Raw genomic sequence first — 22095 nt, 5'->3', positions numbered from 1 at the left:
CTGTCCATTGCTTCCACAGATGCTGCCTGACCCGCTGAGTTACACCAGCACTCTGTGAAACGTCACCTGTCCATTGCTTCCACAGATGCTGCCTGACCCGCTGAGTTACTCCAGCACTTTGTGTTGTGCTGAAGTATTTTTGAAGTCTGATTTTTGATGTGGAGGATACAACGCTTGCAGTGCCAGAGTCCCGGCTTCAATCCCGACTGTGGGTGCTGCCTGTACGGAGTTTGAACGTTCTCTCCGAGATCTTCGGTTTCCACTCACACTCCAAAGACGTACAGGGTTGTAGGTTAATTGGCTTGAGTTTGTATACTTATTTATTTATAAGTGTAAATCGTCCCTAGGGTGTGTCGGCTTGCATTAATGTGCGGGGATCGCTGGTCGGTGCGGACCCGGTGGGCCGAAGTGCCTGTTTCCGTGTTGTGTCTCCAAACTAAACTAAACTAGACAGTAAATTGTTAGTGACCATAGATTAATGAACAATTATCAACCAGGGGAGGAGAGAGTAAAAAACCAAGAGCAGCAGATGCTGAGTTGTACCAAATCTAGACACAGAAAGCTGGGGTAACTCAGCGGGTCAGGCAGCATCTGTGGAGAAAAAAGATGGGTGATGTTTCGGGTTGGGACCCTTCTGGCTGAAAGTGTGTGGGGGGGGGGGGGGGGGGGGTTGGGGGGTGGGGAGGTGAACAACTGGTGATGAGAAAAGACCAAGACCAATGAAGGCTGGTAACGCGACCTCTGGCAGGGTGGTGCCTGGTTGCTCCACTGTTGAAGGTCCCGCCCCCTCCCCTGACATCAGTCTGAAGAAGGGTCTCGACCCAAAACGTCACCCATTCCTTCTCTCCAGAGATGCTCCAGGTATCTCAGCTGCACGGAGGCAGAGAGGAAAGCTCTTCAGCGGGTAGTCCATAGAGCTCAGAGGACCATCGGAACACAGCTACCAGCCTTGGAGGGCATCTACGACACACGATGCCTCAGAAAAGCCACCAGCATCCACAAAGACTCCTCACACACCTGCAACAGTCTGTTCGAACTCCTACCATCGGGCAGATGATACAAGGCCTTCCACGCCCGCACCTCCAGACTCAGGAACAGCTTCATCCCCAGGGCCAAAGCTGTTATGAACCGGTCCTGCTGATCCGGATGGTCACATCGCACAGTGAACCAGCACAGACCTACTTGCACTTTATTCTGTTTTAAAACTGTTCTAATTTGTTTCACTGGGTGGTTTAAATTAATACTGACTAGCTAATTAATTTATTGCATCGTATGGGAGGCGCATTCCCAATCTCGTTGTACCCCTCCCTGTACAATGACAATAAAGATATATTGTATTGTATTGTATTGTATTGTATTGTATTGTACCAGTCTGAAGATGGGTCTCAACCCGAAACGTCACCTATTCCTTCTCTCCAGAGACGCTCCCTGACATCAGTCTGAAGAAGGGTCTCGACCCGAAACCTGACTCGCTGAGTTACTCCAGCATTTTGTGTCTACCTTCGATTTAAACCAGCACCTGCAGGTTTTTTTCCCCTCGAGTCTAGGATTCTCTCAGTATTGTACTGAAGCACCAGGCTAGAGTCTGTTCTTAAAATCTCTGGAGTGTTAGTTGAACCAAAAAATGTTCTGCACTAGAGGAAGGAATGATAGCGGTGGCAGAGGAGCTGACATCTTAATAGCAAGCACTTGCCCTGAGTTAATACATCTGCGTTAGTAGAATAAAATGTGCAATCATGCTGATGTCTTATAAAGAGCCCACTGAGATATACACAAAGATAACTTGGGCAACGCTTTGAACCATGTGTGCATGCTTGCAATAGATTTTCATTTTGCCTTCTGCTATTCAAAAATAGGTAGACACAAAATGCTGGAGTAACTCAGCGGGACAGACAGCATCTCTGGAGAGAATAGAGTTGCCAAATCTCCCGTATTAGCCGGGACATCCCTCATATTGGGTTAAATTGGTTTGTCCCGTTCGGGACCGCCCTTGTCCCGTATTAGGCCCGGACGCTGTAGGCCTGGACGCTGTAGGCCTGGACGCTGTAGGCCTGGACACTGTAGGCCTGGACACTGTAGGCCTGGACACTGTAGGCCTGGACGCTGTAGGCCCGGGCACTGTAGGCCCGGACACTGTAGGCCCGGACACTGTAGGCCCGGACACTGTAGGCCTGGACGCTGTAGGCCCGGGGGCCGCTGTAGTCCCGGGCAGTGTAGGTCCGGAGGCCCGGGCGCCGCCTAGCCGAGGTTGCCTAGCAACCCGCCTCCCGGCCCGGGCGGCCGCCATTGGTGGAGCGGGTGCACGTGGCCGCTGGCTGGGTGAGGTCACGTGGGGCGCGGGGCGGTGACGTCACCTTTTGTTCCTTAATTGGGAGTGAGAAGTTTGGCAACCCGAGGAGAGAAGGAAGGGGTGGATGCACAGAGTCTCTTGCCCAGAGCAGGTGAATCGAGGACCAGAGGACATAGGTTCAAGGTGAAGGGGAAAAGATTTGATAGGAATTTGAGGGGTAACTTTTTCACGCAGAGGGTGGTGGGTGCGTGGAACAAGCTGCCAGAGGAGGTAGCTGAGGCGGGGACTATCCCAACATTTCAGAAGCAGTTAGACATGGACAGAACAGGTTTGGTGGGATATGGACCAAACGCGGTCAGGTGGGGCTAGTGTAGCTGGCACATGTTGGCTGGTGTCTGCAAGTTGGGCTGAAGGGCCTGTGTCCATGCTGTATCACTGTATGACTCTAGGTAGGTCATTCAGTCTGAAGAAGGGTTTCGGCCCGAAACGTCACCCATTCATTCTTTCTCTCCCGAGATGCTGCCTGACCCTTTGAGTTACTCCAACATTTAGTGTCTACCTAGGTCATTTCAAATATGATTTAACCCAAAATGTGTAATTCTTGGTATGACAAACTGATTGTTTTGAAGCAGGAACGGAGGGAAGGGTGACGTGTGGGAGGGAGCACGGTGACAGGAGAGTCTAGGACTAGAGGGCACAGCCTCAGAATTAAAGGACGTTCCTTTAGGAAGGAGATGAGGAGAAATTTCTTTAGTCAGAGGGTGGTGAATCTGTGGAATTCATTGCCACAGAAGGCTGTGGAGGCCAAGTCAGTGGATATATTTGTAAGGCGGAGATAGACAATAGACAATAGGTGCAGGGGTAGGCCATTCGGCCCTTCGAGCCAGTACCACCATTCAATGTGATCATGGCTGATCATTCTCAATCAGTACCCCGTTCCTGCCTTCTCCCCATACCCCCTGACTCCGCTATCCTTAAGAGCTCTATCTAGCTCTTTATATATTTGTAAGGCAGAGATAGATAGATTCTTGATTAGTACGGGTGTCAGAGGTTATGGGGAGAAGGCGGGAGAATGGGGTTAGGAGGGAGAGATAGATCGGTTTGAATGGCGGTGCAGATTTGGTGGGCCGGATGGCGTGAGTGTGTTCCTATCACTTATGATCTTGTGTGCACTGTGGCTCGATTGTTGTCATGTATTGTCTTTTCCGCTGAGTGGTTGGCACGCAACAAAAAAGCTTTTCACTGTACCTCGTTACACGTGACAATCAACTAACTAGGAACAGCACCTCATATTTCGCTTTGGGCAGCTTACACCCCAGCGGTATGAATATTGACGTCTCTAACTTCACGTGAACCTTGCTTTCCCTCTCTCTCTCTCTCTCCATCCCTCCCCCTTCCCAGTTCTCCGTCTGGCCTGACTGTCCCAGATTATTACAAAAGGCAAAATGGTACAAATGCAGCAGATATAAAGAGAAAACAGTTTGCTGAGCGGAAGCTGCAGGTCAGGTGGCACAGTGGTGCAGCGGGTAGAGCCGATGCCTCACAGCGCCAGAGCGCCCGGTTCGATCCTGACCTGGGGCGCTGTCTGTGCGTGTAGTTTGCACGTTCTCTCTGTGACCACGTGGGTTTCCTCCGGCTGCTCCGGTCTCGTCACACACCCCAAAGACGTGCGGATTTGTTGGTTAATTGTCCCTCGTGTGCAGGGAGCGGATGAGAAAGTGGGATAACGTGGAACTAGAGTGGAGTAGCCACGGAAGACTTGCCAGAGGAGGTAGTTGAGGCAAATACAATATCAACATTGACAAGACATTTGGACACATACATTGGGAGGAAAGGTTCAGAGAGATATGAGCCAAAGGCGGGTAAATGGGACCATCATAGATCTGTGCAGAATAGGGTTGCCAACTGTCCCGTATTAGCCGGGACATCCCGTATACTGGGCTAAATTGGTTTGTCCCGTACAGGACCGCCCTTGTCCCTGATTTGGCCCGGGGGCCACTGTAGGCTCGGGCACTGTAGGACCAGACACTCTATGCCTTGACACTGTAGGCCCGGACAGTGTAGGCCTGGAGGCCCAGGCGCTGCCTAGCGGAGGTTGCGTAGCAACCCGCCTCCCGGCCCGGGCGGCCGCCATTGGTGGAGCTGGAGCACGTGGCCGCTGGCTGGGTGAGTTCACGTGGGGCGCGGGGCGGTGACGTCACCTTTTGTCCCTTATTTGGGAGTGAGATAGTTGGCAACCCTAGGCATGGATAAGTTGGGCCAAAGGGCCTGTCTCTGTGCTGTGTGATCTCTCTCCCTGGATCTGGTTCCGCCTAAATGCCTGTAAATTGGACAAAAGGCAAATATAAAGTCACTGAAAGGGGGATGAAATATAAAAGGAAAGATAGACACAAAAAGCTGGAGTAACTCGACGGGTCGGGCAGCATCTCTGGAGAAAAGGAACAGGTGACGTTTCGTGTCGAGGCCCTTCGTCAGACTGAGAGTCAGGAGAAAGGGAAACGAGAGATATAAACGGTAATACAGAGAGATATACAACAAATAAAGGAAAGACATGCAAAAAAGTAACGATATGAAAGGAAACGCCATTGTTAGCTGTGGGCTAGGTGAAAACGAGTCACAGACAATGAGACTCAACAAGATGACTTTGAAACAGGTACGTTGACTTGGGTGGGGGAGGGACGGAGGGAGAGGGGTTACTTGAAGTTGGCGAATATAATTTTCATATCGCTGGGTTGTAAGGTCTGTCATAAATTGGAAGGACCAAACTATTTAAACAAATATAGAGAAAGATTTCACTTGGCCTATTACTGGCCAAGCAAGACATTAAAGATGGGTTGGAAGGGCACACAAAAAGCTTTACCTGTCTCAGCCAAATGGGAAAACGGAGACAGCACTTGTGAATTTGTTAAAGTTGTTGTGAAGTGCCTAACTGAAACTTGAGTTGTTCGTTGAAACCATATGGCAGGCTGTCAGAGAGATGTCGGGGGAAGAGTGGGGCGGAGAAATAAAGTAAGATGCGACCAGAAAGATTCAAGATTCAAGATTCAAGATTCAAGATTCAAGATTCAAGATTCAAGATTCATGATTCATGATTCATGATTCATGATTCATGATTCAAGATTCAAGATTCAATTTAATTGTCACATGTTCCAATTAAGGTACAGTAAAATTTGAGTTACCATACAGCCATACTAAGTGAAAAGCACCAAGACACACAACCACATAAAATAAAGTTTAACATGAACGTCCACCACAGCGGATTCCACATTCCTCTGTGATGGAATGTAATAAAGTCCAATCATCTTCCTCTTTGTTCACCCGCGGTCGGGGCTGTTGAACCGTCCGCAGTCGCCGCTGCCGACTGTCCGAGGCCCTCGCGCCGGGGCGATCGAAACTCACCGCGTCGGGACGGTTGAAACTCTCTTCGCGGCACGGAGCTCCCGAGTCGGCCTCTTCTCACCAGAGACCGCGGGCCTCACAACGTTAAAGCCCACAGGCCCCGCGGTCAGAGCTCTCCACAGTCGATCCCCGGCAAAGGATCGCAGCTCCGCGATGTTAAAGTCCGCGCCGACCCGCGGCCTGAAGCGCCGGGAAAGGCCGCCAACTCCTCGACGTTAGGCCGCAGTGGGGACGGAGATACGATATGGAGAAAAATCACATCTCCGTCGAGGTAAGAGATTGAAAAAAGGTTTCCCCCAATTCCCCCCCCCCCCCCCCCCACCCACATAAAACAAACCAAGGAACTTAGAGATTTACTTGGAAACTGAGCATGGACCTTCCTCAAGGCCACCACATATCTATGTTTAATTATTCCCAGTGCAGGACAATTGGTGTTTATGCTTGGAACGTGTTGCCAGGGGTGGTGGTGGAGGCAGAAACAATAGTGGTGTTTAAGAGGCTTTTAGGCAAACACACAGATATGCGGGGAATGAAGGGATATGGATCAAGTGCAGGCAGATGAGATCACTTACAACATGGCATCATGTTCAGCTCAGCCATTGGAGGCCGAAGGGCCCATTTCTGTGCTGTACTGTTCTATGTCAAGGTAGTTAATCTGTGCAACTCATTGCCACAGAGGGCTGTGGAGGCCAAGTCAGTGGACATTTTTAAGGCAGAGATAGACAAATTCTTGATTAGAACGGGTGTCAAGGGTTATGGGGAGAAGGCAGGAAAATGGGATTAGGAGTGGGGGTTGACAACTATCTCACTCACAAATAAGGGACAAAGTGACGTCACCGCCCCGCGCCCCACATGACCTCACCCAGCCAGCGGCCACGTGCTCCCACTCCACCAATGGGGGTCGCCCACGCCAGGAGGCGGGTTGCTAGGCAACCTCCGTTAGGCGGCGCCTCCGGACCTTCACTGTCCAGGCCTACACTGTCCGGGCCTACACTGTCCGGACCTACACTGTCCGGGCCTACAGTGTCCGGGCCTACACTGTCCGGGCCTACACTGTACAGGCCTACACTGTCTGGGCCTACAGTGTCCGGGCCTACACTGTCCGGGCCTACACTGTCCAGGCCTACACCGTCTGGACCTACACCGTCCGGGCCTACAGTGTCCGGGCCTACACTGTCCGGACCTACACTGTCCAGGCCTACACTGTCCGGACCTACACTGTCCGGGCCTACACTGTCCGGGCCTACACTGTCCGGACCTACACTGTCCGGACCTACATTGTCCGGGCCTACACTGTCCAGGCCTACACTGTCCGGACCTACACTGTCTGGGCCTACAGTCTGAGGGCCTACAGAGCCCACTGGGCCTAATACGGGACAAGGGCGGTCCCATACGGGACAAATCAATTTAGCCCAATATATGGGATGTCCCGGCTAATACGGGACAGTTGGCAACCCTAATTAGGAGGCAGAGATCAGCCATGATTGAATGGTGGAGTGGACTGGATGGGCCGAATGGCCTAATTCTACTCCTATAACTTGTGTGAACTATGGAAGCCAAGAGAGACTGGGGACTAATAAGACACTCCTATTATAGTTTACCTTAGAAGTAAGCAGACAGTAAATTATTAAGCCAAAACATCTCATGGAAGCAAATGTGTGTTTCTGCAAAGCAATGTCCACATCATCTCCAACTGCATGTTTAGTTTAGTTTAGTCTAGTTTATTGTCACGTGTACTGAGGTACAGTGAAAAGCTTTTGTGCTGCTACCCAGTCAGCAGAAAGACAATGCATGATTACAATCGAGCCGTCCACAGTGTACACATACAGGATAAGGAAATAACGTTTAGTGCAAGGGAAAGCCAGCAAAGTCTGATCAAAGATAGTCCGAGGGTCACCAATGAGGTAGATAGTAGTTCAGCACTGCTCTCTGGTTGTGGTGGGATGGTTCAGTTGCCTGACAACAGCCGGGAAGAAACTGTCCCTGAATCTGGAGGTGTGTGTTTTCACACTTCTGTACCTCTTGCCCGATGGGAGAGGGGAGAAGAGGGAGTGGCTGGGGAGTGACTGGTCCTTGATTATGCTGCTGGCCTTGCCGAGGCAGCGCGAGGTGTAGATGGAGTCAATGGAAGGGAGGTAGACACAAAATGATGGAGTAACTCTGCAGGTCAGGCAGCATCGCGGGAGAGATGGAATGGGTGACGTTTCGGGCTCGAGACCGTTCGTCAGACCAATTCATTGACTCCTTCAATGGAAGGGAGGTTGGCTTGTGTGATGGTCCGGGCTGCATCCACAATTCACTGCAATTTCTTGCGGCCTTGGATGGAGCTGTTCCCAAACCAAGAGTCAAGATTTTCTTAATCGGAGCCGTGAAATCCTTACTTGCAGCCGCACAACAGATATATATGAACATAGTACTCTGTAAAACCCATAGAAACATAGAAAATAGGTGCAGGAGTAGGCCATTCGGCCCTTCGAGCCTGTACGCACCGCCATTCAATATGATCATGGCTGATCATCCAACTCAGTATCCCGTACCTGCCTTCTCTCCATACCCCCTGATCCCTTTAGCCACAAGGGCCACATCGAACTCCCTCTTAAATATAGCCAATGAACTGGCCTCAACTACCTTCTGTGGCAGAGAATTCCACAGATTCACCACTCTCTGTGTGAAAAAAAACGTTCTCATCTCGGTCCTAAAAGACTTTTTCCTTATCCTTAAACTGTGACCCCTTGTTCTGGACTTCCCCAACATCGGGAACAATCTTCCCGCATCTAGCCTGTCCAACCCATTAAGAATTTTGTAAGTTTCTATAAGATCCCCCCTCAATCTTCTAAATTCCAGCAAGTACAATCCGAGTCTATCCAGTCTTTCTTCATATGAAATAATAATAAACAACAAAGAAAAGTTCAGTGTATATAAAAGAAACAGACAAATAAATAGAAAATAGTAGTGCAAAGTCAAAAATAATGTCCCCGACTCTGTATAGTTCAGAGCTTATTTGAAGGTTGTCGTGTTCTAATAGCCTGATAGTTGTCACAGCTAAGTAAACATAGTTAGATTTATAAAAGCAATACGTGAGATTATTTCTGCTTACCGGTTCATTTGGGCAAAATACAAAAAGAATAATGGCTGGTTGTCATTATCCAACTTGGAGCTGCAAACAAAACCAGGCCACTTTCCTTTTGCAAATCTTTCTTTGCCGGAACCCAATTAGGGTAAGAAGCTTAGAGTTCATTTGGAATCCGTGCGAGTGCACAAAGCAGTGAATGGGGAGATGCTGCATCTCATTCATGGAGCATTGCAATGAAAGACAGCCAGGCTTTGCACAACTAACACACTGGATCAGACAAACATGCACTCAGACCCAGTTCTGAATAGCTTATTCAGGAGTCTTTGTTTACCAAATTAATTGGGAAGTATAAAGCCAGCTTCCATTCACTATTAAAAGCATAATTGCTTGCTAAAAAATTTGCTTAAAGCTTTCAATGAGATAGAGGAACGGAGGTAATTTAGGCCTTTAAAGCAGGTTCATCATTCAATGAGATCACCACTGATCCGTACGTTAACTCCACAAGTTGCTTGCCATTTATCCCTTTCAACCTTGGTTAAGGCAGGTTTCTTTACACAGAGTGGTGGTGGGAGCCTGGAACGTGCCGCCAGGGGTGGTGGTTAGGGTTGCCAACTTTCTCACTCCCAAATAAGGGACAAAAGGTGACGTCACCACCCCGCGGCTCACGTGACCTCACCCAGCCAGCGGCCCCGCTCCAACAATGGCGGCCCCGCTCCAACAATGGCGGCCACCCGGGCCGGGAGGCGGGTTGCCACGCAACCTCCGTTAGGCGGCGCCCGAGCCTCCGGGCCTACACTGTTCGGGCCTACACTGTTCGGGCCTACACTGTACGGGCCTGCAGGCCTACACTGTCCAGGCCTAGAGCGGACCCCGGGCCTGCAGTGTCCGGGCCTACACTGTTCGGGCCTACAGTACCCGGGCCTACAGTGTTTGGGCCTACAGCGCCCCCCGGGCCTAAAACGGGACAAGGGCGGTCCCGTGCGGGACAAACCAATTTAGCCCAATATACTGGATGTCCCGGCTAATATGGGACAGTTAACAACCCTAGTGGTGGTGGAGGCAGATACAACAGTGGCATTTAAGAGGCTTTTGGATAGGCACATAAAAGTGCAGGGAATAGAGGGATATGGATCACGGGCAGGCAGATGAGATCAGTTTAACTTGGCATAGTTGACAAACATTGACAAACATTATGGGCCGAATAGCCTGTTCCTGTGCTGTACTGTTCTATGTTCGAGTATAGTTTAGTCCGCAGCGACCAGCAATCCCCGCACATTAACACATGCCTACACACACTAGGGACAATTTACACTTATAAATGCGCATGTATACGAACTCAAGCCAATTAACCTACAAACCTGCACGTCTTTGGAGTGTGGGAGGAAACCGAAGATCTTGGGAAAAACCCACGCGGGTCACGGGGAGAACGTACAAACTCCGCACAGACAGCACCCGTAGTCGGGATGGAACCCGGGTCTCTGGTGTTGCAAGCGCTGTAAGGCAGCAACTCTACCGCTGCGCCACCGTGCACTATTCTATGTTTAACCGTAAATCTAGCATTCTCGGTTTAAAATTAACAACATCTGGGAAAAAAGATGCAGAAACTGACCACCAGGTTCACAAACAGCCTCTTCCCAACAACTCTAGGCTCTTGAACGCCGCAGATCACTAATCTCCACCTCAGCAACTCTGCTCTTGTGTGGCACAGCCGATATAGTTAAATGTTGCCTCACTGCGCCAGAGACCCGGGTTCAATCCGGATGAAGGGTGCCGTCTGTACGCAGTTTGCACGATGTCCTCGTGTGACCACGTGGGTTTTCTCCGGGTGCTCCGGTTTCCTCCCACACTCCAAAGACGTACAGGTTTATGGGTTGATTGACTTTGGTAAAATGGTCCATTTTCCCTAGTGTGTGTAGCATCGTGCTAGTGATCGCTGGTCGGCTGGACTTGGTGGGCCGAAGGGCCTGTTTCTGCGCTGAATGTCTAAATCTCTAAAGTATAGGTCGTAAAGTTGGTTGTACTACAGACTGTGATTTTGCACTGTATGGATACCTAGTACTATGGTTATTCATTTATTGTATTGTTGATTATTATATGTTTATGTTAGTATATTATTATATTATTATATGTCTATTTGCATTTTGATGAGCCTGACAAGCTGCTCCAAGTAAGAATGTCATCGTTTCATTGTTGGGACATTTGACAATTAAAATTCTCATGACATATAACATATATGTGGCATATGACATATAAAATTCTGAAAGGATTGGACAGGCTAGATACAGGAAAAATGTTCCCGATGTTGAGGGAGTCCAGAACCAGGGGCCACAGTTTAAGAATAAGGGGTAGGCCATTTAAGACGGAGATGAGGAAAAACTTTTCTCACCCAGAAAGTTGTGAATCTGTGGAATTCTCTGCCTCAGAAGGCGGTGGAGGCCAATTCACTGGATGTTTTCAAGAGAGAGTTAGATTTAGCTCTTAGGGCTAACGGAATCAAGGAATATGGGGAGAAAGCAGGAACGGGGTACTGATTGAGAATGATCAGCCATGATCATATTGAATGGTGGTGCTGGCTTTGAAGGTCCGAATGGCCTACTCCTGCACCTATTGTCTATTGTCTATCATATTGAATGGTGGTGCTGGCTTTGAAGGGCCGAATGGCCTACTCCAGCACCTATTTTCCACGTTTCTATGTTAAACACTCTGGACTTTTGGGTTTTCCCAGATACTGAGGCCAGTAACGCAGTAAACCTTTTCCTGACACTTTTTGTTCTTAAGCAATCTTGTCAAATTTGTTTTGGATAAGAGATGTTTCAGGTCTGGACTGAAGATGTGCTCCAGGCCGAAACAGGTCATAATTTAGTATCTGTGATGGTCATGAGATTTGGACAGGATCAGAGATAGAAAATTGGTGCAGGAGGAAGCCATTTGGCCCTTCGAGCCAGCACCGCCATTCATTGTGATCATGGCTGATCATCCACAATCAGTAACCCATGCCTGCCTTCTCCCCATATCCCTTGATTCCGCTAGCCCCTAGAGCTCTATCTAACTCTCTTTTAAATTCATCCAGTGAATTGGTCTCCACTGCCCTCTGTGGCAGAGAATTCCACAAATTCACAACTCTCTGGGTGAAAAAGTTTCTTCTCACCTCTGTTTTAAATGGCCTCCCCTTTATTCTTAGACTGTGTGTGGCCCCTGGTTCTGGACTCCCCCAACATTGGGAACATTTTTTCTGCATCTAGTTTTTCCAGTCCTTTTATAATTTTACACGTCTCTATAAGATCCCCTCTTATCCTTCTAAACTCCAGTGAATACAAGCCCAGTCTTTCCAATCTTTCCTCATATGACAGTCCCGCCATCCCGGGGATTAACCTCGTGAACCTACGCTGCACTGCCTCAATAGCAAGGACGTCGTTCAATTGCAAGAAACAAGATCCACAAAATGTAGTTTAGTATCTTGCCGGATTCGAGAGTTATAAAGGTGAATATATCAAGGTAGAATTTCCAATGCTTTCAGATCAGTCAGTTAACAGAGTCTTCCTGAATTATCCACTTGCGTGCATCGACTGCCCAGCGTAGGGGAATCAAGGACCAGAGGACATAGGTTCAAGGTGAAGGGGAAAAGATGTAATAGGACTCTGAGCAGTAGCTTCACTCAACAGCCAAAAGCCTGTAGCCTCCTTGTGCTCTGGAATTTTATTTTATTCTTCACATGTTTAAATTATAATGTTTTATTTTTAATTGTCCACTGTATATCGTGTTGTTATCCTTGCGAGCAAAGCACCAAGGCAAATTCCTTGTATGTATACATACTCGGCTAATAAAATTACGGGCGGCACCGTGGCGCAGCGGTAGAGTTGCCGCCTTACCGCGAATGCAGCGCCGGAGACCCGGGTTCCATGCCGACTACTGGTGCTGTCTGTACGGAGTTTGCACGTTCTCCCCGTGACCTGCGTGGGTTTTCTCCGAGATCTTCGGTTTCCTCCCACACTCCAAAACGTACATGTTTGTAGGTTAATTGGCTTGGTAAATGTAAAACATTGTCCCTCGTGGGTATAGGATAGTGTTAATGTGCGGGGATCGCTGGTCGGCGCGGACCCGGTGGGCCGAAAGGGCCTGTTTCCGCGCTGTATCTCTAAACTAAACTAAAATTTATTCAATTCAATTCAATTCAATTCAACTTTTCCACACAAAGGGTGGTGGGTGTACGGAACAAGCTGCCGGGGGAGATAGTTGAGGCTGGGACTATTCCAACATTTAAGAAACAGTTAGACAGGAACATGGATAGGACAGGTTTGGAGGGATATGGAGCAAACACGGGCAAGTGGGACTAGTGTAGCTGGGACATGTTGGTCAATGTGGGGAAGTTGGGCCAAAGGGCCTATTTCCATGTTTCCACACTGTATCACTCTCTGAGTCTGAAATAATTCCAGCTGAATCATAAACCTTTGTCTTCTCTTTGTCATCTGATCAGGTCCAAAACATTGTTCTACTCACAACGTAAACAGATACGGTCCACTCTAGAACACAGTCTGAATATGTATGTTCGGAAGGAACTGCAGATGCTGGTTCAAACAGAAGATAGACACAAAATGCAGGAGTAACTCAGCGGGTCAGAGGGCATCTCCAGCAAAAAGGAATAGGTGATGTTTTGGAAAAAACTGCAGATGCTGGTTAAAATCGAAGGTAGACACACAATGCTGGAGTTAGATAGAGCTCTTAATGATAGCGGAGTCAGGGGATATGGGGAGAAGGCAGGAACAGGGTACTGATTGTGGATGATCAGCCATGATCGCGGTGAATGGCGGTGCTGGCTCGAAGGGCCAAATGGCCCACTCCTGCACCTATTGTCTATTGTCTATAACTCAGCGAGTCAGGCAGCATCTCGGTAGAGAAGGAATGGGTGACGTTTCGGGTCGAGACCCTTCTTCAGTCTGAAGAAGGATCTCGACCTGAAACGTCACCCATTCTTTCCCTCTCTCCCGAGATGCTGCCTGACCCGCTGAGTTACTCCAGCATTTTATGTCTACCTTTAAATAAATCAAACCGAGAGAATAATTGAGGAGGCGTGTCTTTCCAAATGCTATGACAGTTCATTTTATTTAACAGACATAAAGTGAAGGTATCGTGTTCTATTGATTACATCTCAAAATTCATGGCACATAGAGAACAAGAGAGAGAGAAAAAAAAAGACATTTGTTAAATAAGTGAGTTAATGAGTTAACAACACAGCAGTAAGTCAGCAAGATAGTGTCCAATTTGATCTATTTGGTAGGAAATAAAACTGCAGATGGTGGTTTAAATCGAAGGTAGACACTAAATGCTGGAGTAACTCAGCGGGCCAGGCAGCGTCTGTGGAGAGAAGGAACGGGTGACGTTTCGGGTCGAGACCCTTCTTCAGGCTGATGTCTCTCCAGCGCCCCCTTCCCTGACATCAGCCTGAAGAAGGGTCTCGACCCGAAACGTCACCCGTTCCTTCTCTCCACAGACGCTGCCTGGCCCGCTGAGTTACTCCAGCGTTTAGTGTCTACCTTTGATCGACTTGGTTCCAGTTTCGCAAACAACAATTGCCAGTTACTAATCACATACTCATCAGGTAAGGCAATGTGTAAAAGCATAAAATGGAAGGAGAGATGCCTAAAGAAAGTAAGGCAGCTATATAAACACAGGCCGGACGGAGCAAAAGCAAGCATGCACTGCCAGAGGTTGGTTTTACAAGACGCACAAAGCCAAGAAAGAGTGTGTTCCAAACGTTTCCATCGCACATTAGGCAGAGGCTAGAGTTTTGAACATGTAGGTTCGGAAACCAAGTGCCAGATAAGATTAGACACAAGGAACTGCAGATGCTGGTTTACAAAAAAGACACAAAGTACTGGAGTAAATCAGCGGGTCAGGCAGCAACTGTAGACTTTAGACTTGACTTTAGAGATCGAGTGTGGAAATCACGCCCTTCGGCCCGCCGTACCCGAAGAACAAGCTTTTCACTGTACTTCAGGGCACGATTTTACGAGCTTAAATTGGCATGTCACACATGTAATGCTACGGTGGTTATGGGAGATTTCAACATGCAGGTAGACTGGGAAAATCAGGTTGGTAATGGACCCCAGGAAAGAGAGTTTGTGGAGTGTCTCCGAGATGGATTCTTAGAACAGCTTGTACTGGAGCCTACTAGGGAGAAGGCAATTCTGGATTTAGTGTTGTGTAATGAACCTGATCTGATAAGGGGACTCGAGGTAAAAGAGCCATTAGGAGGCAGTGATCACAACATGATAAGTTTTACTCTACAAATTGAGAGGGAGAAGGGAAAATTGGAAGTGTCAGTATTACAGTATAGCAAAGGGGATTACAGAGGCATGAGGCAGGAGCTGGCCAGAATTGACTGCAAGGAGGCCCTAGCAGGGAAGACGGTGGAACAGCAATGGCAGGTATTCCTGGGAATAATGCAGAAGTTGCAGGACCAATTTATCCCAAAGAGGAGGAAAGATTCTAAGGGGAGTAAGAGGCACCCGTGGCTGACAAGGGAAGTCAAGGACAGCATAAAAATAAAAGGGAAGAAGTACAACGTAACAATAAACTAAACTGAGCTAAATAAATTAAACACTGTACACCAGCACTATCCTACACACACACACACACACACACACACACACACACACACACACACTCGAGGGACAATTTACAATTTAACCAAAGCCAATTAACCGACGAACTTGTACGTCTTCGGAACGTGGGAGGAAACCAGAGCACCAGGGGAAAACCCACGCGGTCACGGGGAGAACGTACAAACTCCGCACAGACAAGCACCCGTGGTCAGGATGGAACCCGGGCCTCTGGCGCTGTGAGTCAGCAACTCTACCGCTGCGCCACCGCGCCACATCTCTGGGGAACACGGATAGGTGACGTTTCAGTTCGGGAGCCTTCTTCATAGGCATGTATACACTGGAATTTAGAAGGATGAGAGGGGATCTTATCGAAACATATATGGTTATTAAGGGGTTGGACACGTTAGAGGCAGGAAACATGTTCCCAATGTTGGGGGAGTCCAGAACCAGGGGCCACAGTTTAAGAATAAGGGGTAGGCCATTTAGAACGGAGATGAGGAAAAACTTTTTCAATCAGAGAGTTGTGAATCTGTGGAATTCTCTGCCTCAGAAGGCAGTGGAGGCCAATTCTCTGAATGCATTCAAGAGAGAGCTAGATAAAGCTCTTAAGGATAGCGGAATCAGGGGGTATGGGGAGAAGGCAGGAACGGGGTACTGATTGAGAATGATCAGTCATGATCACATTGAATGGTGGTGCTGGCTCGAAGGGCCGAATGGCCTCCTCCTGCACCTGTTGTCTATTGTCTATTCAGACCCAGAAGGGCCTCATTCCAAAACGTCACCTGTCCATGTTCTCCAGAGGTGCTGCCTGACCCGCTGAGTTACTCCAGCATCGTGTGATTATTTCCCCGCGGATAAGATGAGTTAATTTCCTGGGTAAACTCTAGCTTGGTGTCAAGGGTAAATGTGGCAAGGGAAGATGAGTCTCTCGGGTTTTTATATCAGCGATGTAAAGTGGCAAGCCAATTTGCTATCACATGCTTTATCATACGAGTATCACACCTCTACCCTAGGTACACGCCATCAGATATCCAGGTGTGTATCACAAGGAATCAGCCCTGGTAACCTCTGTGTGGGTCCTGCCTGAGTTTGCATTGTCCATTAATATTCACTCTGGCCCATCTAAAGCTTTACGTAGGAAGGAACTGCAGATGCTGGTTTAAATCGAAGATAGGCACAAAAATGCTGGAGTAACTCAGCGAGACAGGGTGCATCTCTGGAGAGAAGAAATGGGTCAAGACCCTTCTTCAGACGGAAGAAGGGTCTTGACCCAAAACGTCACCCGTTCCTTCTCTCCAGAGATGCTGCCTGACCCGCTGAGTTACTCCAGCACTTTGTGTCTATCTTTGTGCCAAATTGTCTACTTCTTGTCAATTTGGGAAAACTCATTGTAAGCCATGATATTCATTACTGTTAGTCATTGAAGGGAAACAATCAAATTTCATGAACGTGTAACTAGAGCGTGCCCGGGTCTCTGGCGCTGTGCGGTGGTAGCTCTACCACTGCGCCACCGTGCTGTCGTGTTCTTAGCCCTTCCAGTCAGCACCGCCATTCATTGTGATCACGGCTGATCATCCACAATCAGTAACCCGTGCCTGCCTTCTCCCCATATCCCTTGATTCCACTAGCCCCTAGAGCTCTATCTAGCTCTCTTTTAAATTTATCCAGGGAATTTGCCTCCACTGCCTTCTGTGGCAGAGAATTTCACAAATTCACAACTTTCTGGGTGAAAAAGTTTCTTCTCACCTCAGTTTTAATTGGCCTCCCCTTTATTCTTAGACTGTGGAATTCTCTGGCACAGAAGGCAGTGGAGGCCAATTGACGGGATGAATTTAAACCTCTTAACTGCATTCTCCTGCCTTCTCCCCTTAACCCCATACTAATCAAGAATCTATCTATCTCTGCCTTAAAGATACCCATTGGCTTGGCCTACGCAACAAAAGTTTTTCACTGCACCTCTGCACACGTGACACTGAACTGAACTGAAACGGCCTTCTGTGGCAATGAGTTTGTGGCGATCTGTGTGCAAACTGGAATCAAAAGGTTGAATAAGCTAATGGAGTTCAAAGAAAAAGACTGGCAGGGAGAAAATATGAGTGTTCTCATTAACTTCCATCTGTCAGTTTTGGAGTGAAAAATGTCCCTCTGGGATTAACAACGCGTTCGAACCTTTGCTAAGCTTTTTTTATTTGTTGGATTCAGGCTGGGAATCGTACACACAAGATGCTGGAGTCACTCCGCATCAGGCAGCAACTCTGGCGGAAAAGAATGGGATGACGTTTCGGGTCATAGAAACATAGACAATAGGTGCAGGAAGAGGCCATTTGGCCCTTCGAGCCAGCACCGCCATTCATTGTGATCATGGCTGATCATCCACAATCAGTAACCCGTGCCTGCCTTCTCCCCATGTCCCTTGATTCCGCTAGCCCCTAGAGCTCTATCTAACTAAGGATGGGTGACGTTTCGGGTCGAGACCCTTCTTCAAATAGACCATTGTTAGCCTGGAGAAGGTAACAACAGAGGAAACAGAGATACAATGTAAACGAGGGCAGCCAGACTGGTCGGAGAACTGGGAAGGGGGAGGGACGGACACAAGGTGCTAGAGTAACTCAGCGGGTCAGGCAGCATCTCTGGAGAGAAGGAATGGGGTGACGTTTCAGGTCGAGACCCTTCTTCGGACTGATTGTGGTGGTGGAGAGACAGATGGAAAAGGGGGGGTGGTGACAGAGCAAAGCATGGCAAATGATCGTGTAGAAACATAGAACTGCAGATGCTGGTTTACACCAAAGATAGACACAAAGTGCTGGAGTAACTCAGCGGGTCAGGAGGAGAAAAAGGATGAGTAATGTTTTGGGTTGGGACCTTACTTCAGACTCAGTCTGACATTCTTCAGTCTGAAGAAGGGTCCCGCCCCGAAACATCACCCATCCTTTTTCTCCAGAGATGTTGCCTGACCCACTGAGTTACTCCAGCACCTTGTGTCTATTCATGGCAAGTGATAGGTGGGTACAGGGGAGGGGTAGGGGTTTGATTGGTAGATGGTTGGGTAAAGGTCAGAGTTGAAGAGGAAAAATGTGTGACATAAGGAGGTAAGAAGTTGAGTGAAATGTGAAGCTGGAGGAAGGAATATACACCGATCAGCCAAAACATTATGACCACTGACAGGCGAAGTGAATAATATTGATTGTCTTGTTACAATGGCACCTGTCAAGGGGTGGGATATATTAGGCAGCAAGTGAACAGTCAGTTCTTGAAGTCGACGTGTTGGATGCAGGAGAAATGGGCAGGAGTAAAGACCTGAGCGACTTTGACAAGGGCCAAATTGTTATGGCCAGACGACTGGGTCAGAGCATCTCTGAAACGGCAAGGCTTGTGGGGTGCTCCTGGTCAGCAGTGGTGAGTACCTATCGACAGTGGTCCAAGGAGGGACAAACCACAAACCGGCGACAGGCAGGGTGTTGAGCGCCCAAGGCTCATCGATGCGCGAGGGCAACGAAGGCTATCCCGTCTGGTCCGAACTGACAGAAGGTCGACTGTGGCACAAGTCACAGAAAATGTTAATGGTGGTCACCCTGCTGCGTATGGGGCTGCACACGGAGGACCAACAGCATATTAGGCAGGTGGTCATAATGTTTTGGCTCATCAGTGTAGGTGTTTGGCTGATTGATGTAGGTGGAAGAGGATGGGAGGAACGGGCAAGGTAGAAATTGTCACACATCCAGGTGGTGCAGAGGGGGGAGAGGGGGGAACAGATGGGAAAGGGTGGTTTTGGAGGTGATGTACCTAAAATTGGAGAATTCAATGTTCATATTGTAAGGTTGTAAGCTACCCAAGTGGAATATGAGGTGCTGTTCCTCCAGTTTGCGTGTGGCCTCACTCTAGCAATGGAGGAGGCCCAGGACAGAAAGGTCAGCGTGGGAATGGAGGAACTGCAGACCGAAGATGGACACAAAATGCTGGAGTAACTCAGCGGGACAGGCAGCATCTCTGGAGAGAAGGAATGGGTGACGTTTCAGGTCGTGACCCTTCCAGACTCAGTCTGAAGAAGGGTCTCGACCCCAAAATGTCATCTGTTCCTTCTCTCCAGTGATGCTGCCTGTCCCGCTGAGTTACTCCAGCATTTAGTGTCTACCTTCGGTATGGGAATGGGAAGGGGCGTTACGATGGTTAGCGACCTGGAGTTCCAGCAAGCCTTGGCGGACCGAGCACTAATGCTGAGCGGGACAGTTGCCTAGTCTACGCCTGGTCTCGTCGATGCACAGGAGGCCAAAACCCACTGGAACGTCAAGGCATTGGCCAAGAAAAGGGGAAAAAATAAGATTTTAATTGCCTCAAAGACTTGTGATATTCCTATCACCCATCCTAAGATCAGTGTTGGTAGCTGAACATCAATAGATTGGTTTGCTGTGAACATTTACAAAGTCGTTTCAAGTTCCAATTCCATCGGCGAACTTGGGATCTTGTTGTCTTGCAGTTCTTGGAGGCTTTAGTGTCAGTTCTTTATTTTGTGAATAGTCAGAAGCATAATATTCGTGGCGTGACGTTGGTGAACACATCTCACACCTCTGGTGCGAAGATCAAAGCTCTATTGACCCATAAAACATCAGCTCCAGGCAGTCAAAATATTATTTAGAAGCACGTCATCGGGCCAAAATATTCCCTTCAATAACACGATTACAAAACATAATGCAACTCAGAATTTCATACACAAAACTGAAGATGGTGGCTACCTAAACGTGAGAACACAAAACTGCCTTCTGGAGGTCTAAAGTGGTACAGCCTGTCTTCAAAGACAACAATGGGTCTTCCCTTAGTCACACATAGTCCTCATTGTCCACTTTCTGTTGAAAAGAAGAAACAAATTAGTTTTAGTTTTTGTTTTTTGTCACGTGCAGCGAGGTGCAGTGAAAAGCTTTTCACCAGTCAGCGGAAAGACAATACATGATTACAATCAAGCCATTTACAGCGTACAGGCACACAATAAGGGAATAACGTTTAATGCAAGGTTAAACCAGCAAAGTCCGATCAGGGCTAGTCCGAGGGTCACCGATGAGATGGATAGTAGTTCAGGACTGCTCTCTAATTGTTGGTAGGATGGTTCAGTTGCCCGATTACAACTGGGAAGAAACTGTCCCTGAATCTGGACCTCTTGCCCGATGGGAGAGGGGAGAAGAGGGAGTGGCCGGGGTGCGACTGGTCCTTGATTATGCTGCTGGCCTTGCCAAGGCAGCGTGAGGTGTAGATGGAAGGGAGGTTGGTTTGTGCGATGGGCTGGGCTGCGTCCACAATTCGCTGCGATTTCTTGCGGTCTTGGTTGGAGCCGTTCCCAAACTGAGCTGTGATGCATCCTGATAAAATGCTTATGTAATCCCTGAAGAGCATTTATTTAAACTGTAACTTTGTCTTAAACCATAGTTGAGACGTTTCATGATTTGATGAGTAAATGGACAATTTGGTCCTGTGTTTACCCAAGCTGGGCTTTCAGGATCAATACCTGAAACGTTTACCAGAGTACAACTAGGCTGAACACACTGGTAGAAAATGCCTCAGCAATCTTCTGTGATGAAGAGCTTCTACAACCGCAAGTGCAGGGGTCAGCACAAAGAATGGAGCCATTGGGATTTAAAGTTAGACACCAACTCCTCAGAATCAATCTGATAAAGTATCTGATAAAAGTAACATTCATTCATTCATTCATCTACTCATTCATGAGGGTGGTGAATCTGTGGAATTCTTTTTCCACAGACGGCTGTGGATATCCAAATCAGTGGATATTTTTAAGGTGAGGATTGATAGATTCTTGATTAGTAGCATGTCATGGCTTATAGATAATAGACAATAGGTGCAGGAGTAGGCCATTTGAGCCAGCACCGCCATTCAATGTGATCATGGCTGATCATCCACTTTCAGTACCCCGTTCCTGCCCTCTCCCCATAATCATATAACCATATAACCATATAACAATTACAGCACGGAAACAGGCCCGTTCGGCCCTACCAGTCCACGCCGACCACTTTCTCTGACCTAGTCTCATCTACCTGCTCTCAGACCATAACCCTCCAATCCCCTCCCATCCATATACCTATCCAATTTACTCTTAAATAATAAAATCGAGCCTGCCTCCACCACTTCCACCGGAAGCCCATTCCATACAGCCACCACCCTCTGAGTAAAGAAGTTACCCCTCATGTTACCCCTAAACTTTTGTCCCTTAATTCTGAAGCTATGTCCCCTTGTTGGAATCTTCCCCACTCTCAAAGGGAAAAGCCTACCCACGTCAACTCTGTCCGTCCCTCTTAATTTTTTTAAAACCTCTATCAAGTCCCCCCTCAACCTTCTACGCTCCAAAGAATAAAGACCCAACCTGTTCAACCTCTCTCTGTAGCTTAAGTGCTGAAACCCAGGCAACATTCTAGTAAATCTCCTCTGTACCCTCTCCATTTTGTCGACATCCTTCCTATAATTTCTGCAGCTGCGGCTCACCGGCAGTCTCTCTGTTTTTTTTTGTTTTTTTTGTCATTGTCGTTGTTAAATGTACGTTTTGTTTTATTTTTAATTCTGTGTATGTAGGGGGGTGGTGGGGGGGGTTGGGGGAAACCTTTTTTCAAATCTCCTCCTCAACGGAGATGCGACCTTTACCGTGTCGTATCTCCGTTCGCGCTACGGCCTAACATCGTGGAGTCGGCGGCCTCCAGCTGGGATCGACCTCAAAGACTCCGGTCGCAGGGCCT

General features: G+C 48.2%; 1 protein-coding gene across 2 annotated transcripts in view; it reads right to left on the bottom strand.

Moving 5' to 3' along the window:
- Positions 1 to 14253: 14253 nt before the first annotated feature.
- LOC144596824 (ADP-ribose glycohydrolase MACROD1-like) overlaps positions 14254 to 22095 on the bottom strand; it is a 1032359-nt gene continuing 1024517 nt past the window's right edge. For both annotated transcript variants that reach the window (XM_078405658.1, XM_078405659.1), the window contains one exon: positions 14254 to 20205. In XM_078405658.1, coding sequence (XP_078261784.1) covers positions 20192 to 20205 — 14 coding nt within the window. In that variant the 3' untranslated portion in view covers positions 14254 to 20191. The remainder of the gene's footprint in view (positions 20206 to 22095) is intronic.

This window comes from Rhinoraja longicauda, chromosome 9 (assembly GCF_053455715.1).
Source record: "Rhinoraja longicauda isolate Sanriku21f chromosome 9, sRhiLon1.1, whole genome shotgun sequence".
Lineage (NCBI taxonomy): Eukaryota > Metazoa > Chordata > Chondrichthyes > Rajiformes > Arhynchobatidae > Rhinoraja > Rhinoraja longicauda.
This window is presented reverse-complemented; position numbering and strand designations above follow the sequence as displayed.